Source organism: Thunnus thynnus, chromosome 20 (genome assembly GCF_963924715.1).
Source record: "Thunnus thynnus chromosome 20, fThuThy2.1, whole genome shotgun sequence".
NCBI classification, from domain to species: Eukaryota; Metazoa; Chordata; class Actinopteri; order Scombriformes; family Scombridae; genus Thunnus; species Thunnus thynnus.
This window is the reverse complement of record NC_089536.1, coordinates 4,495,884-4,513,026: the sequence shown is the minus strand read 5'-3', so window position 1 is coordinate 4,513,026 and position 17,143 is coordinate 4,495,884. Positions and strand designations below refer to the sequence as shown.

The 17,143-nt window shown below is 40.0% G+C and overlaps 1 protein-coding gene across 6 annotated transcripts in view; it reads right to left on the bottom strand.

Annotated features, from left to right (window-relative positions):
- The window catches only part of mapta (microtubule-associated protein tau a), a 29,451-nt gene extending 15,767 nt beyond the window's left edge, over positions 1 to 13,684 (bottom strand). For 2 of the 6 annotated variants that reach the window (XM_067575877.1, XM_067575882.1), the window contains exons 1-7: positions 13,490 to 13,684; positions 11,443 to 11,608; positions 6,972 to 7,064; positions 6,133 to 6,210; positions 4,622 to 4,642; positions 1,814 to 2,626; positions 1,317 to 1,351 (exon numbers count right to left, since the gene is read on the bottom strand). In XM_067575877.1, coding sequence (XP_067431978.1) covers positions 1,317 to 1,351; positions 1,814 to 2,626; positions 4,622 to 4,642; positions 6,133 to 6,210; positions 6,972 to 7,064; positions 11,443 to 11,608; positions 13,490 to 13,582 — 1,299 coding nt within the window. In that variant the 5' untranslated portion in view covers positions 13,583 to 13,684. The remainder of the gene's footprint in view (positions 1 to 1,316; positions 1,352 to 1,813; positions 2,627 to 4,621; positions 4,643 to 6,132; positions 6,211 to 6,971; positions 7,065 to 11,442; positions 11,609 to 13,489) is intronic. The other 4 variants (XM_067575879.1, XM_067575880.1, XM_067575881.1 and 1 more) reach the window with 3 other exon arrangements.
- Positions 13,685 to 17,143: the final 3,459 nt, after the last annotated feature.

The window sequence follows — 17,143 nt, the reverse complement described above, 5'->3', positions numbered from 1 at the left end:
ACAAACTCTCAGAGAATTATCACCCCTCAGCTCTACAGAGCAGTTTATTATCTTTTAGCTCATTGTTTTGGTTCACAGCATTTAGCAGCTAAAGAGCCACATATTTCCCTCAGGGGTTGGTAGAGAGTAAAATCAGAACTAAAAGAGAGTGAATATTGGATTTAAATTCACCGGGGGGACAGAAACACGACTCCAAATGAATGATAATGTTGCTCCGTAACTGCTGGATGTGGAAATTTGCGAACAAGTTCAACATATCATAGTTCACATCAGTTTGTCTGATGAAACTAGGCATGGGCGGATCAATACTGCGAGATCGATACTTTGATACTCACAAGCTACTCATTTGGTATCAATTCCTTTAAAAAAAATTTGAAAATAAAATTATATAAATATAAAATGAGGGTGGCTGCATGACCTCCAAATGTTTTCAGTACTTTTGTATAATGTTGGTGCCAATAAACAGCCCTGATGGTGGAAACTTATGTGACATGAGAACATCAAACTAGTGACACAATGGCAGAACGGAAACGTAGCGTGGTGCGCCACTACTTTTCACCTGTATATAAAAATACAGCAAGAAAAAAAAGTGCCACACAGCAGCAACACGACCAAGTAAGTAATTTAAGAAATGATCAGTATTGTTAAAATTGTAACAAAAAGTTTCAGTATCATATCAAATTAAAAAAGTTTGGTAATGCCCATCCTGAAAAGAAACCAACGTTGATTGTTGGTTGGAAACAGAAAGCAAACAGCAGTTTCTTTGACTCAACTATCCACCCTAAACTCCTCCAGAAGGATTTTGCACCACTAATAAAACCTCTATTTCTGTCTTTGCTCTTGACAAACAAGAGTCATAGTTCAGACAGCCGATAGAGATCCTTGTCGGGTGAATGTAAAACTATTTTAGGCATTTGAACAAACCATTAACTCTGTCATTTTGAGGACAAGCTCCAAATATGAGCAGTCAGTCGATCAGGTTGCAATAATTAGCTAACAGTTAACAGTTTATCAAGATTATATCAAGCGCTTCATTTGGAGGTTCAATGGACCATCCATCATTTCACTGGAAAACTATGTTGATCCACTCATGTACGGCTAATCTGTCCGATAGTCTGACTGTTTGTGTTTCTTGCTCCGATGTCGCCACATTTCCAGACATCAGAAATAAACTTGGTGAGTATGACGTTCTTTGTAATTTATAGAAATGATGGACAAAACTACAACAATAAGACCCAAGTCGCCTTAAACTAGAATGATCCTTTAACAGTCTAAAAGAAAAGATCAACACATCTTCTATGTTCTTGGTCACATACCTTATCTGCAGAGCCGTTATCCATCTTTGCCGGAGCTACAGAGAGGAGAGAGAAGCAGACTTAAGATGTTTGATCCAGTTTTTTGTTTTTTTTTATTTCCTTCATACCCTCCCAAGTGAAACAAAGTAAGACTTTTGCTTCCAAGTGTGTGCCTATTTACATTCACAAAGAAATGAAATGAAATCGGTGATTTAGGGGGATGCAGCATGCGTTGTGACACATAATGTACACATAGTGCTTGTGGTAAACCAGAAAAGTGGCTTTTCAGGGCTGCATAACCAGCAGAGTGAGCCAGATGGATGAAAAAACACAAAAAAGCTAAAGTGGGGAGGGAGGACAACAAGCTTCTCCTCAGGTCAAAGATAACGTCCATGGAAAAAATTCGGAGGGAGAGTGCTGCATAACATAGAGTAGAAGCTGCTTTGTAAATCAAAGAAGTGGAAGGAGTTAACTGAGGAGGACTGGTTCTGAAGTGGTGAACATGACAGCAAACAGACCTTTGAAAATAGCGACCGGCACCAAAGACTTTCTGGCTGGAGAGCTTTGGCGGGTTGTTTTCTGGAGCTCAGCGGTACTGGTGGTCTGAGCCACACTGCTCCTCATCTCTGAGTCATTAGAAATGTCAGGCTTTGAATAGCTGCTCCTATGTAACGATGAGTCACTGCTGCCGTTTTCAGTGGCCGTGTCAGATGGCATTTTGGTTAAAAGGCTATCCGTCTCAGAAACATTGCTACCACTATGTGCTGGATGAGGATCTTCTGAATGAGAAGCAGAGCTAAAATCTGGCATGTTTTGGGTACGAGGGGACTGTTCTTGAGTTTCTGGGGAGATATTTTTGGTTGCAGAGTCACTGCAGGACTTAAAAGCCGCTCCATCAGCAGTCAGTTCATCTGGTGTTTGCTCAGAGACGACATCCTCTCCCTTATTAACCCACGAGCGTCTGTCTTCGATGGATGTCAGGTCTTCCAAGGCCGTACTCCGGACCAAAGACACCTCGGACAGATTGCTCATTTCAGTCAGGCACCCAGAGGCATCGAGGCTGATGGCCCTCTGAGGATCCACAGCTCCGCTCCACTGTGGGCTCCCCCTGTTGGTTGGCACATCCCGTCTAATCTCTGATCCACAGCTGAGGTCTTCAGAGGCCCATAAAGAGTCACTTAGCCTCTTCCCACACTCCCCAACCGCCTCATTTCCGGGGTCCGGGGAGCAGGAAACTCCCATGAAGCCAACGCCAGCCCCATCGGCTCCGTCTACAGCAGGCTTTGATCCGTCGCCCGCAAACTCACTGCAGACTCCAGTATCAGGCTTTGCTAATTTGTTTGGAAAGCAGATTAATGATGACATTCATAGCAGTTGTTTTCCATCTCCCCATTGAAAAGGAAAAATGAAAGAAGAAGTGAACAAAACTGGGCACTTGATGTCCATGAGGAAAATAAAAGACTCTTGTATTTCAGAAAAACACCAAACAACTGAGAGAGCTATAAAAAGGTGATAACGCAAGACCCACGAACTGAGAAGTGATATGAAAAACAACCTGAAGTCACATTAAAACAAAATGAGATGAAAATGGACAATAATGCATCACACTGGGGTGACAGACAGCACATGATGCATTCCAGTGAACGTAATGAACGACAGACCGCTGAATTATGCATTTTCATTGTAAAAAAGTGATTGAAATGTGATATTAAATCTTCCTGTTCTGATTTTCACACTGTAAAAAATGCATTCCCCATATTTAAAAAAAACATAATCTTTGAACTTAGTTTTTCATGATAAAGCAAAATATTTGAAAACGTGTGTGTATACAGTGAGGAGTCTGGAGTGTGCCACTAGATTAAATATGTACTTTAACAGTGTTTAATGATAATCAATTAACAAAAGTCACATTTGTGTACATTTAAATTTGTTAATTAATACTTCTTTTTACTTATTCTGTATTTAAATTATGAATCAATAATTGAACTTTAAAATTCTTATTGCAAACGTGTTAGCTAAGATTTGCCTATTTTACACATCCAACAGACGTGTTAACGTTAGCATTCACTAAGAGTCATGTATGTGTTTCCAAGAGCTTTTGCAACTTTCAGTTTATTGTTTTTGGTTTTACAATCTGTAACTTTACTGTTTTGGTTCACTAACAGCGCTCTCATAGCTTCGTTTTCAGAGAAAAGCTGTAAAAAGCCACTGTACACTACCTGCTCAGCAGCAAACAGCAAACAGACACAGTTAACTGTAGACTAGCTGGTGAACATAGTGGAGCATTTAGCAGCTAAACAGGCAGATATTTCCCTCAGGAGTTGGTAGAGAGCAAAAACAGAGCTAAACGAGAGTGAATATTGGATTTAAATTCACCAGGAGGTCACAAGCAGGACTCCAAATGAATGATAATGTTGCTCTGTAACTGCTGGATGTGGAAATAAGCAACTGTTTGCTAACAAGTCCAACATATCAACTTAAAATGTGATGATACATCAGTGTTGTGTTCAGAACTTGTTTCTGCTGAAAACAAGTGGACAAAATAAAGCAGTTAATGCAGGTTTAAGTTGATACAGCAAATTAGCAAAGTTAGGAAGTAGTTGCCTATTTATTTACACATCCAGCAGTTACAGAGCAACAATAATTACTGATTAGTAAACATAAAGATTTTTCTACATCCTACTACATCCTTTAAATGCAAATTTAATTAATTACTTTATAATTACTTTGGACAAATCTATTAACTAATTATATTTAAAGGTGCAGTGTGTAGAATTTAGTGCCAACGGAACAGACTTGGCAGAAATAGATTATTAAGAATGTTTTAATTAGTGTATAATCACCTGAAAATAAAAATTGTTGTATTTTTGCTACCTTAGAATGAACCCTTTATATCTACATATGGAGTGGATCCTCTTCCACAGAGCCCACCATGTTGCCACATTTCTACAGTAGCCCAGAACAGACAAACCAAACACTGGTTCTAAAGAGGGCCTTTCGCGTAGGTTCTCCTACATGCTTGGAAGTGGAGGGGGAGGGGGAGGGGTACTGAGGTGGCTGCAATCTGCAGTCTCACCACTAGATGCCACTAAATCCTTCACACTGGTCCTTTAAACTCTGTAAAAGTCTATAATTATTCAGGGGGCACACTGCAGACTCTCCAATATAAATAAACATATTATAAAAATCAGATTACAGAGAACAGCTCTTTCCCCCTCTGGGCTACTTTCTAACCACCTACACTTAAAAGTCTATTGATGTCTAACTCCTGCAGTATAATAATAATTACAGTCTAAGTGCAATCAATAAAACATATAACAGCCTACCTGTTGAAGCTGCTCCTCCTGCTGCAGTTTGAACATGATGAGACACATGGAAAAGACATGACAGCAAGTCAGTAATGAGTTTCTGTCATTCGTGACTGATTAATACACTCACGCACCGCAAAGAAATCAATGCAAAGCCCACACGCAGCATGTCTGCAGTCAGCGCAGAGAGAAAGCCCACAGCAAAAATAGATTATTCAAAAAAAAAACCATAGGGATGAATATGCAAGCGCACAAAGTGATCAGGTTGCCACAGTTTTTATTTAAGTCTGACATGTTGCAGCGGTACCACACTTAAACTGGCGCTGAGTGTGGTACTTCAGCTGTTTTTAACATTATTCTGGCATTCCCCACGACTGGGAGCACTGCATCTGTTTAACAGATCACAGGAGTCTTAAATCTGCCTGCGGTTTGGACATTGCTTTCATTCTGAAATAGCCAGGATGTAACCATCTTTTTGTTTAAAAAAAAAAAAACGGGAGATGTTTGCCTCTCAAGTCTGTTTATGATCATGTTGCAGTTCTGAAAGGAGCAGAGAGTAAACTGTCAGAGCGAGCATGAAAAAAAAAAAGAATGAAGCCAAAGAGGAAAACAAACCAAAATCACACTGTATCCCAAAGCATGGCGCTGAAATAAAAGCAAGAGAGTCATTAAGCAGTAAATACATGAAGGCAGCAGGCTACTTTGGTCTGAAAACTTAAAGCAAAATTTCTACATTTTGGGAAATGCACTTACTTGCTTTCTTGCAGAGAGTTAGATGCTCAACATGAAGCTACATCCAGAAGCAGTTAGCTTAGCTTAGCATATAGACTGGATACAAGGAGAAACAGCTAGCATGGCTCCCAGCACCTCTAAAGCTCAATAATCATGTTTGTTTGTTTAAAAACAGTTTACACAAGTGTAAAAATATGATGATATGGGATTTTTGGCACAACTTGACCGACTTCCAAGGTGCATGGAGCAGGGAAGAAGTCCAAAGAGGTCAAAGCTTCCTTCATCAGGGTCAGCTACACGCCGAAATGCGTCGGTCTCATAATAAAGTTGTTCTTATACAACAAGTGTTGGTGGAGTTTTGATCACTTCAGTTTGTGTACAAACTAAATAAACGAGATATAATGTGGATTGTATTTCATTTGTATTTCATCACCAGCATGTTCAACGCCTCCACCAACGCAGCCCTTTGCATCGCTTAAACGCAGGGCTGTTTTCAGTCTGAATGAAGCTTTAATTAGTGAGCTTTAGAGATGTGAGTTGGTGGATTTTTTAACCTTTGGACAGAGCCAACCTAGCTGTTTCCCCTTGTTTGTAGTCTTTATGCAAAGCTGTTGCAGTTACACATTCACCATACAAACATGAGAGCGAGAGTATCGATCTTCTCATCTACCTCTCGGCAAGAAAGCAAATAAGTGCATTTCCCGAAATGTCAAACTATTCCTTTAAAACATGCTGGCAAAACAAACGAATGCACAAGCGGCTGCAAAGCGGCGGGAGCTCGGAGACAGGAGGCGTACCGAGTTGCCCCTCATCTTCACATGAGGCGCTCTCTATTTCTGAATGCTCAGACGCAGCTTTCTCTGCAGACACTTCAGCTGTTGGACAAATAGATGTCAGTAAGTCAGAAAATAGGATTTGTTAAAACCCCTTTAAACCCTTATTTAACAGACTTTCCTCAAGTTTATTCATCTTTAATCTGCGCTGGAATGACAGCTCCTGACCTCGTGTTTGCAGCGACGGGTCACTTGTGGTATTTCTCATGTTCATGTACTCAGGAGCTGTTTAACAGATCAAGGAGCCTTTTTCAACCCTCCCACTATGCTTTGGACAAGCTGTCACTCTCTATACTTGTGATCAAAGCATGCTTGACCCAGACTTGAGTGGAGCTACTGTGGCTAATTCTTTTACAAGCACAGAGAGGCATTATTTTCCATGTTAGTCAGCGATCTGTGGCTCATGAAGAGGTCATTCTACATGTTCCCGGGTAATCGGCTCTTATTACACTTTGTTTGTGGTGACGACACAGTTACATGTGCCTCGCTGTGACAAGTGGGCTATAAATATCAGGCAAATGAGCAGGTTTACAGCGTATATTAGCATACAGGCAGGAAAAAACCCATATTTAAAACAAAAAGTGTTAGAGTTGGACGGCTGAAAATAATGAAAACCGTGAGGAAGAAGAAAATCAACAAACCAAGAGGAACATTTCTCCGATTATATCTCTGAAACAAAGGAAAATTATTTGTAAAAGGAGAGAACTTTGAACACAAATTGAGGGTTAAATGAGGGTTAAGTTGTATTAACAGTGGTCTTTGGTATTCTAGCGTCGTGAGGGGAGGCATGCAGGAAGGCGTACCGGGTTGCACCTCATCATCACAGTGGCTGATCTCTGGTTCAGAGAGTTCAGACACAGATTTGTCCCCGTTTTCACCGAGCGCCGCTTCGTTCTCTGTGAATTAAAGGTTGAGTTGGAGGTCATGACAGAAGACATCAGGAAGCACAGCACAGGGATCAGAAAACGGTTAAAATCATGACAACAGTCGGTGTTATTCAGCCGCTAAATCCAGAGTTATGAGAAATGTTTACTTAACTCTGTTTCAGGAAATAAGAAAACACATTATTATCAGTTAGGATATGACTCCAGACAAGAACAAACAGTTATGACAAAATCAAATAAGGCACCATTGCTGAGCAAATAATTAATGTGGCAATATTTGGTGAATCATATTACAGCAGTTACAGGCTTTAACTGTTTAATTTCACTCAGAACAGTCAAATAAACAGGAATAAAAGTTCAAGAACCACATATAAAATACTTCACTTTGACATATTGGGCTTAAATCAGCTGTTGCAGTCAGTCGTTTCCTTTCACACCATCACAGGTGTTTTCAGTTAAAGCTGATTGGACCTCCGCTCAGGTTGAAGTTGGGCGCAGCTGATCGCTGACAGTTAAGCTCGATTTACGGTCGCTCAGGACCGGTTGTTACGACGTGTTGAACGACCGTGTCGGAAATCAAATAGCCCGGCTTCAATTGAAGGTGGAGTGAAAAGTCAACCGTCACACAGAGAGAGAGGAGGAGGGGGATATCGTTGAAATACGGGGATATATTTTCAGACAGTCTCTCCTGGAAGCCGTTCACATGAAAAGTGACAGAAATAGGAGAGCTAGAGAGAATCCTCTCTCACTTCCGCACAGCCAGCCAATCATGGTGTGAATGTCGGCTTGTCGGTTTTGTAAAGTTCACACAGCCTCCCCTGTTATCCTCTGTGGGAAAGGTGCAGGTGGAGGAGGTTTAACAGTCTGAAGGAGAATACAGACACCTTTAAAAGGTGCCAGGCTACACTACAGGGCGAAGAGAGAAAATCAACTTTACGCAGCTTTTTTTTGTTGATTGTTGCACTACTTCCTTGTGGTTGATGTTATTTCTTCTGCACTTGTCTACTTCTTGTTTCTCACTATAATAAAAACTCTCTCATTGTACTTGATCAGCTACTTGAGAATTTGTACCATGGCTGTTTTGAGTCACTGACCTCTGATGCTTCATTGTTTTGCCTCAAATCTGGAAAACTTTACCAGCAGAAAGTGACTCTTAAACCGATGTGACTATGTACACGTTGGGATAAAGTTGCTCTTGACCTATTTGGGGGTTGGGTTTTTTAGTTTTTTTGTTGGGTATATGTACTCTTGTTGTAAATGTGTGTAAGGTATGTCTTGTCTTATAATTAGAAAAGAATAAACACCTCATTGAGCACTTCTAAAAGCCAAGTACTGGCCTTCAGTATGTTTATTGCACCTTTAATGTCTCCTTATGTTTAATGTTTTTCTTACGTGTAAAGCATCTTGACTTATAACCACTGTATGAAAAGTTCTATACAAATAAATAAACTTAAACTGGTATTAAAGCATCTTCCAAATTATACAATATAAATGTTTTCATCGAAGAAACAGAAACAGGAGAGTTTTATATCGATCCCAGCTGTAGCAGAGCTCCAGTCATGTAACATCATCTATGGGATATTAAATGGGACTTTTTACTTGTGGAACCAGGGCTGCTTGATATTGACAGCTTTCCAACAGGAAATCACGCTCTGTATAAACCCCACACAGTCCCGAGGAGACGTCCAATCAGACGGATTGAATGAAAACACCTGTGTGGGTGCGCAGGAGCTTTAAAAAGGCCTGAAACGAAGGTAAAGTTCAAGTTAAATCTACGACTCTTACAGAAAATGACGACCCCTCATCAGCACTTAGATGATAAAATCAAAAGTTAAGTTAATTCCTAATCAGTTTAAACCATTTAAACCACTTTAAACCATCCATATAAAACACAATGACTGCTCTACACTGTCTCTAAACTAACCACACAACTAACTTTAACACTACAAATACTTCTTCTACTGCTCTACGTCTCCTACTCAAACAGGTCGTTGAGATACTCACTATGTGTTTCCCCGTTGATAAATGTGCTGTTTACCTCTGCAGATGGACCTGACTCTGAGTGCTGCTTCCTGCTCGTGCATGAGGCGATGGGATATGGAAACGGGAAGAACGAAAGCACTAGTGAGGGCTGTAAACTGGGGAAGGCTAGGCTACGTACTAATTGGCCATAATGGTTGATTGGGATCAGGAGGAGAAAAACACAATCTGAAAGTGACTATCGGCTACAAGCTGAGCGATCCGGGGTTGTAATTATTTATTTTTACAAACACAGCGGCTCCTCCGTTGCCATTTATATGCTTTTTTTTCACATTAATAACAGTCTGCCTCTCTTTAAGAAGTTGACGTTGTGTGTGTGTGCGTGTCGTTAAAAGCCTGATTGTTTAGCTGAATCGGCAGCGAGCGTGGAGACAGGGCTCGTTCTGAGGGGTCTGACCCAGATGCCGGGATTACAACGCAGCTGCAGTCTCTGCCTCTCAGGGCCGGTCGAGCATGTCTTGTATCCATTATGTAAAGAGGGATTAAAACAAAGCACAGTTGAAACTCCCGGGTTGAAACACACGGCCTCTGCCCCGACTCTAAACACACAACAGCGACTTTTAGGAAACACATGGAAATAGAAATGCTCCTCTAACATGAAGCCTTTACATTTACACTGATTCAGGTTGATCTGTGACCTCCTAACTTCATCTGTAAGTCAGCTGGGTCAGACGAATTAAAAAGTGAAGAATATATAATAATATTAAAGTTGAGATGAAATGATAAATGCCTGTTTAACCCTTTAAGATCATATTGTGCACCTATTTAAAAATATATACCAAAAAAAAACCCCAAAAAAATCCAATCATGTTTCTTCCTGTAAAATAAAATATGATGTGTGCTTATGTAGGCTTGACATCCACCCATCAATCAATCTTCAGCTTTCAGCAGCTCCAAGCTGAGATTCATTACGACACTTTTCAACGTTCAAATCAACTTCCTCCCAACGCTACGTCCCGCCCGTCTGTCCTGACGTGTGTGACGTGACACAACACAGAAGTTAGATGCTCTCGAAATGCTGTTTCATCTGGATTTTAAGCTTGTTGATAATAAAATGACGTATCAATACTGTATCAAACAGGAAAGATTGCATTTCTGCAGATTCATACCTCTAAGATTTGATCTTATCATGTTATAATTCTACAAATTTCTCCCGTATAAATGAATGATTACCAGCGAGTTGTAATTAACAGTAATGCAGGAGCTGTTCATTGTTTTTTTGCTGTTGTATTTTTAATACTACTTAATAACTCTTGATGTTTGTCCATTTAGACTCAATAGTATTTTTTTTTACTTTTGCTAGTTAATTTAGCTGAATTATTTGCTTGTTTAACATATTTAGTTTTAGTTTACTAGTATTTTGTTGTATTTTGTATATTAAGTACCGATGTGAGTGTATATATATATATGCAGGCAGGTATTAGACCAGCAGCACCTGGGAGGATCCATGTTTCTCTTTTACCAGAGCAAGAGATGCAGCAGGAGCCAAGATCTCTGGTTACACTGACACATAAAGCTCCAGAAAACCCGAGAACATTGTTTAGACAGTGGACTCCTTTTGCCTGCGTACATCACATCTCCCATAGTGCATCAGTGACGCTTTGATTCTAAGTTTGTTCCAGTTTTATATTTTGATTGATGACAAATGGCCACAACAACTAACAAAAGCACAGATATGAAGAGTTTGGTGTCTGGTTATGTATATTTATGGCTTTGAGCATCAGTTTGATTCTGCAGACATTTAACATATTGTGATTTACTGTATGTCTACTGAAAAATGTCTTTAATAATATTGTTAATATTGTTAGAATGGCTTCAAACATATCATCCAGCCTTATTATCAATTATAAACAATAAAAATAAATGCAATTTGTAATCTAATCCAGTTTATGTTGCAGAGTATAATAATATTTTACTTATTTTCATGGGTGCTTAATAAACATTCAAGTAATTGATCTATTAACCTTTGTTTATCTCAACATAGGCAGGCATTTTTATTGCCGAGTTTGATTAAGAGAATCTTAATAAGTTAATAAACCTGTTGTATCCATGGAAACTGTACACTGGTCCAACACTGCATGTTTAACTAAACTATCACTTATGAGATTTTAATATTGTGCAGCAAACATGAACATGAACAGCTCGCTGACTGAGATATAGTGGTTTTATAGTGTCTGATAAATTTCTGGACCTTCAGGACATCAGAGCTGACCACACGTCTCTATGATGTAACGATAAGAAGATAATATAAATAATGTCAGAAGAAATGATGTCATTTTATTCTATATCTGGCGTGTTCACTGTTCACAGCGTCTCTTTGTTGGTCGTGTCTTTCTCTCTCATGTCTGACCTTTCATTTTGGCATCTCCGGGGCTTCTGTGTCCCATCTGGACTCCGTTCTCCTGGTGGTGCTGCTCGTTGATGGTCATGTTGGCTAAGGAGGAGCTCATGGTGTCTCCAGAGCTGTAGCTGTTGGAGGCGTTGTTCGTGTAGTCCATTGCCAGTCGCAGGTCAGGCTACAACAGAGCACAACCCCAAAAGCAAGTTCAATAAACGAAGTTCAGGACAGGACGTCCAGGACGGGTCACATGATGGCTTTCAAACACACTGCATGACAAACTAAAAGGATTAAATATATAATGATGCCGTACTTCATGGACACTTTTGTCTTCCGGCGTGCAAAGTCCAGTCTGTCACCACAAAATGTAAACAGACACTCTGTCTGTGAAAACTGGTTATTTATACATCCTGACGTGGGGTCGGAGCTTCATGTTACAGCCTCACAGACAAAAATAGTCCCTCATGCTCATGTGCACGCTGTCCCCACTGTGATAAGTTGCACTTCCTAAACAACCACTGGACCACTTCTCAACTGATTCAGTCACTCTCGCTTAACAGAACCAGAATTCCAGGTTCATGTGGCGCCGTATTTCACAGCGAGAACTGCACATAAAATAAATAATAAATACGCTAATAGTGAATTCTGTTCCACAGGAAATAACCCTTCACAGCCCTGACACGCTCCCTCAACCAGCGAGATGTGAATTGTGTCAAATCTCATAAAAAGAGGATTACATATCAGATTAAACCCAAGCCTCTGGTTACATCAGCAGTTTTCAGTTCGAATCATGTTTTTTTTTTTTTCACTGCCTTCTCACACAATCACTCTCTCTATCAGACACATTAAAAAAAAAAAACACACACACAAACTGAGCGAGAGCAGAGAGCTTATGGCATTATCAGTCTCTGCATCCAAACTGCTCTTACCGTGTTTGTATCACGATGCAGATTTGCCAGAATTGGATCTTTATTTTTACCCTCATGCCCAGTTTGGCACATAAACTCAGTTTAATCTCTCAGAGCTTCTGCTTAAAGCCTGCAGAGATAGTTTAGACCTACAGAATACAAAGCATTTAAAATATGAAACGTTCATTAAATGCAAGTGACTGAAATGTTTCTCATAAATGTGCGTCCTATTTAGGCTTTTCCATACACAGCAATCCAGTGATGCAACTGTTTCTTTACAGGCGGCAATGCCTAAACTGTTGCCGTGGTTACTCCACCCTATAAAAACCTCCTCTAAAAGGCTCACCAGGCTCAGCTATGTGACCTTCCCTTCTGTGTAGCTTCATATCTGCTGACCTTGATGGTTAAACAACATTCCACACTCGGCAAAAAAAAACAACAAAAAACCCAGCATGAATGGGACAAAGCAGCAAAAAAAAAACTCATTAAAAAAAACCACAAAGAGGATTCGAAATGCTCCTCACAGACACACAAAGCTCAAGTCTGATGCTATTCTGTATTTTTATTGTTGTCAACAAATCCCATGAAAAGACAAAACCAACAAATTGATCCCACTAACAAATATTCTCTGTATCCAAAGCCTGATATTTGTCTTCCTCTGTGTCATAAAAGCTCAATTTTTGTGCAAAAACTATTAAAAAACACATCAAAGTTGCAGGTGGTGACAAGTTCCTTTATTACCATGAACACACAAACCGTAGTTTAGTCTGAATCAATCATTAAAACACCAAACGTGGATTCATCCACCGCTGAAAATAGTCCCTAACAAATGCACTATTTCCTCCTCTTTTACTAACATTTGCTACAAACTACAGAACCAAACTGTTTTAGGAAATTACTGAAGCTTTTTTTAAAAATGAAACTTGATATTTGTGCCTTCGTAGCCTCATAATCAGACTAAATTACCATTTCGTTTCACTGTCTTCATGTTAGCACATTTGCTGATCGATTAGTTGCGGGTGCCATATCTAAACTAGCATTTTAATTCGATACAGAAGTACTACTAGTACTGTTAGTAGCAGTTAACATTTGTCCGGTGAGCTGCAGCAATATGCTGATTTTAGAGTTGTTATTTCTGTAAGCTGACTCACAACAACCTGTACGGCTGCATCGATCTCATCCACGATTGTCGTAATTTTCCTGCCAATTTTTCTGGCTCTGCCACAGGAACATGACGTCCCCATGTCTTAATCCTGCCCACAAAGCTCTGATTGGCTCAGTTGATTTTCCAAACGGTGGAAAACAGCCGCCAGCGCTGGAAAAATCAGAGATGTGGGCGACGGTTCAGAGGTCTGCAACCCAGCAAGGCTGAGAGTCACAGACGGGGCAGGGAGGTCATAAAGGGAGACGCACAGAGATTATTTTTTGTTTGTTTTTTTGTGGGATTTGTTGACAATAAGAAAAATATAGAATAAGACCAACCTTATCTTTTAAAACAGGTTAAAATGCATTAAAAAATAGTGGAGGTCCTGATATATTATAAATGGCAGAGTGACATTTGTGTGTCCCATAGAAATTCTAATGAATAGCGTCCTCACACACACACACACACACACACACACACACACACAAACACACACACAGTTCCCGGACAAAACTCCCATTGTGGCATTACACATGACAGAATCCAAACAACAAGAAAGCTGCACCCTTGCCAACGAAGACAATCCCTCTGAGAGGCCGTTCACTCTGCATCCGGCAGCTCCGACAGTTGGAGAGCAAACAAACTCAAGACTGATAAGAACTGGATCCATCAGCTGATAATTATATGTACAGAGGGAATTAAATAGTCCGGATCATAGTTAAGTTTCTCTGACGCTTGTATAAAAGATGCAAAATACTTGTGCACTGCAGAAAAATAAACCTTTTTGCATGGAATTTAGCTTCTCGGAGCTGTCTACTCTTCTTATTTTCATCAACACACCAGTTTGTCACTCACTGCTTTGAGGCCTCTTGATGATTTGCTTTAGGACAAAAACAAACACACATTTCACCTGCTGCAGAAAGAGAACATGACAGCCGTCTTTGTCGCAGCTTCATGAGGGGGAAAAGGCCCAAAAGGTCTGCTGATGCAGCTTGTTCCTCTCAGGGGCGTGTGAAAATGTAATCTTGGCACAGGCCCCGGCGCCCGAGCAAACCGCTCAGATGGCTCTGCAAGGAGTACGGTCAACAACCGTGTTGACACAGTGCCAGGAGGGCCGAGCGCGTAGCGATGACGCCGCCTCAGACTGTGTGTGTGTGTGTTTCCTGACGTTAAATACAACGTGAGATGCAACAAAGAGGCGACAAAGAATTTGTAAATAAATGTTCTCATAAGGGAACCAGATTTTACACGTAAACACCTGTTTCAGAGGGGAGCAGCGGGATAATCTGAGAACCCCGATGATGTCATAGTGATGTCATCAGGCTTGGCTTAGACTCGGAGACTATCAAATTATGTAGTTAGATTGGATTACAATGGGAGATTAAGAGTTGGAAAGATGAGGGCAGAGACAGTAGACAGGGTGGATCTAATGAACAGATGCTACTGAGTTGCATTATGGGAAATGTAGGATCCAGTGATTTTTGCATAATAGGGACTAAAAGTCAGGATGTCTCGGCTTCTTCTGCTTCAATTTTGAGTGCAATACTAAACTGTACAGGTATTGCTTTAAAACAATTACAGATTTTATCTATTAATCTGTTGATTATCTATTGATTAACAATAATATTTGACTACTTGTTTAACATTTTACAACACACAGTGTGCCTGCAGGATGCTAGCATTATGCAGAACTTTCATGGACAGTTAGTAAGACCGTACATAAAAAGTGTGATGAAGACAAGACTGTCCTCACAGTAAATGTCCCAAAACGACATGTTTATGTTCAAGGGCACAAAGCCTGTCAGCGGTCGTAGTAATGAGGACTCTGGTTGAGAGCGAAGGAGGAAGTTGTGTGATGTTGATGCAACAGAGGGAGTTCAGGGTGGTTGAGAAGGTCAACAAAACATCAGACTCTGACACAAGAGACTGCTTGTTTGTTTCTCAACATGGATTTTGTAACCACAACTGTTGTTTTTATAACCATAACCAAACTTTGTTTATGCCTAAACATAACCAGACTGTAACCATAGTAGCGTCAGGTCAGAGGAACACTTTCATTTTTGCTTGTTTTACATTATAATTATTATTTTTTATGGCTCTAAAGCTCAACTACAAACACTGTTTTCAGTCATTTAATTTGAAAGACGTGTTAAATGAAGCACTGGCAACAAATTCAGTAAGGAAGATCTGCTCTTTCATGTTTTGTCTTTGTTCCTCTAGGAGGGAATTTCTGCTCATTTCTTCCATCAAAATCCCATCAGCATATCCGGCCGGTGATGCTTGTGTATCTTACTGTTCTTTAAATATCATCATCAGCAACCCACCACCTCCCCATCACCAGCACGACCTTCAGGATGTCTCAGAAGATTCAATCTGATAGTTTTACCTCCATCATCATCACCACCTGGCGTCAAGACTCTGGGGGATCCTGTCCTTTCTCTGATCTTCATACAGTCCCACGCTTACAAAGAGGGTCTTTCTCTGCTCACCTCAATGAATATCGGCGTATTCTTTCAACTGATCTCTCCTTTGAATAGATTAATTGACTCATGCAATTTGGTTATCGTGGTTATTTTCAAATAGAACAGAAGAGCTTCAACTAACAATGACTTTAATCTGCTGATTATCTGAGTGTTTAGTTTACAAAATGTCAGAAAACAGTGAAAAATGCCGACAGAAGCTCTCAGTGTGTGAGGCGACTTATTCAAAACTCGTTTTGTCAGACTAAAACCCCAAAATATTAAGATTATTACCATATAAGATGAAGAAAATCAGGAAATACTTAAATTTAAGAAGCAGGAACCAGTGATATTTTTACCATTTTTGCTTAGCAAGTAATTAAAATGATTAATTGATTATCAAAATAAAATGACAACTCAGTTACTGGATACATTGATCTGCAGAAAATTAATCAGCAACTGTTTTAATAATCAAAAAACCCTAAAAATTAATTGGTTCCAGTTTCTCAAGTGTGATGATTTGATGCTTTTCTTTGTCCTATTTGACAGTAAACTGGATATCTTTAGTATTTTGTTCTGTTGGCCAAACAAAACAGGCAGTTTGATGACATCACCTTGGGATTTAGTCACTCGTGATGTGCACTTTTCACTATTTTATGACATTTTATAAACAAAACAAGAATCTGCAGATTCACTGGCAATGAAAATAATTATTGTTGTTTGCAGCCATTAATTGATTAAACTCTAATACACATCAGACGACTGAAACCTTAAAAACACGGAGTCCTCAGTCAGGTGGATGTTAAAGGGTTAATCTACAAAATGTCGAAAAAGTAGAGCAGCGTGCCTGAGGGGGACATCTTGGAGATGCTTGTTTTGTCTGACCCCCCCCCCCAAAAAAAAACACAAAGAGAGAGATTCCATTTATGATGATAAAAAAAACCAGAGAAAAGCAGCAAATCCTCACATCTCAGAATCTGGAAGCATCTTTTACATTTCTGCTCCATAAAAGACTTAAAATCTCAAACTAATTTTGTGTCAATCATCGGCTAATCATGTCAGTGCTAAAGCCGATTTAACCAAAAAAACAAAGGGGGCTCGTCTGGATGCTGAGTATGAGCCTGCCTGCTCACCAGCGCTGCTTGTAGCTGAGCTAAGAGACGAGGATGCTGCTCTCATGCTTGATTGCTTCTGTATCTCTG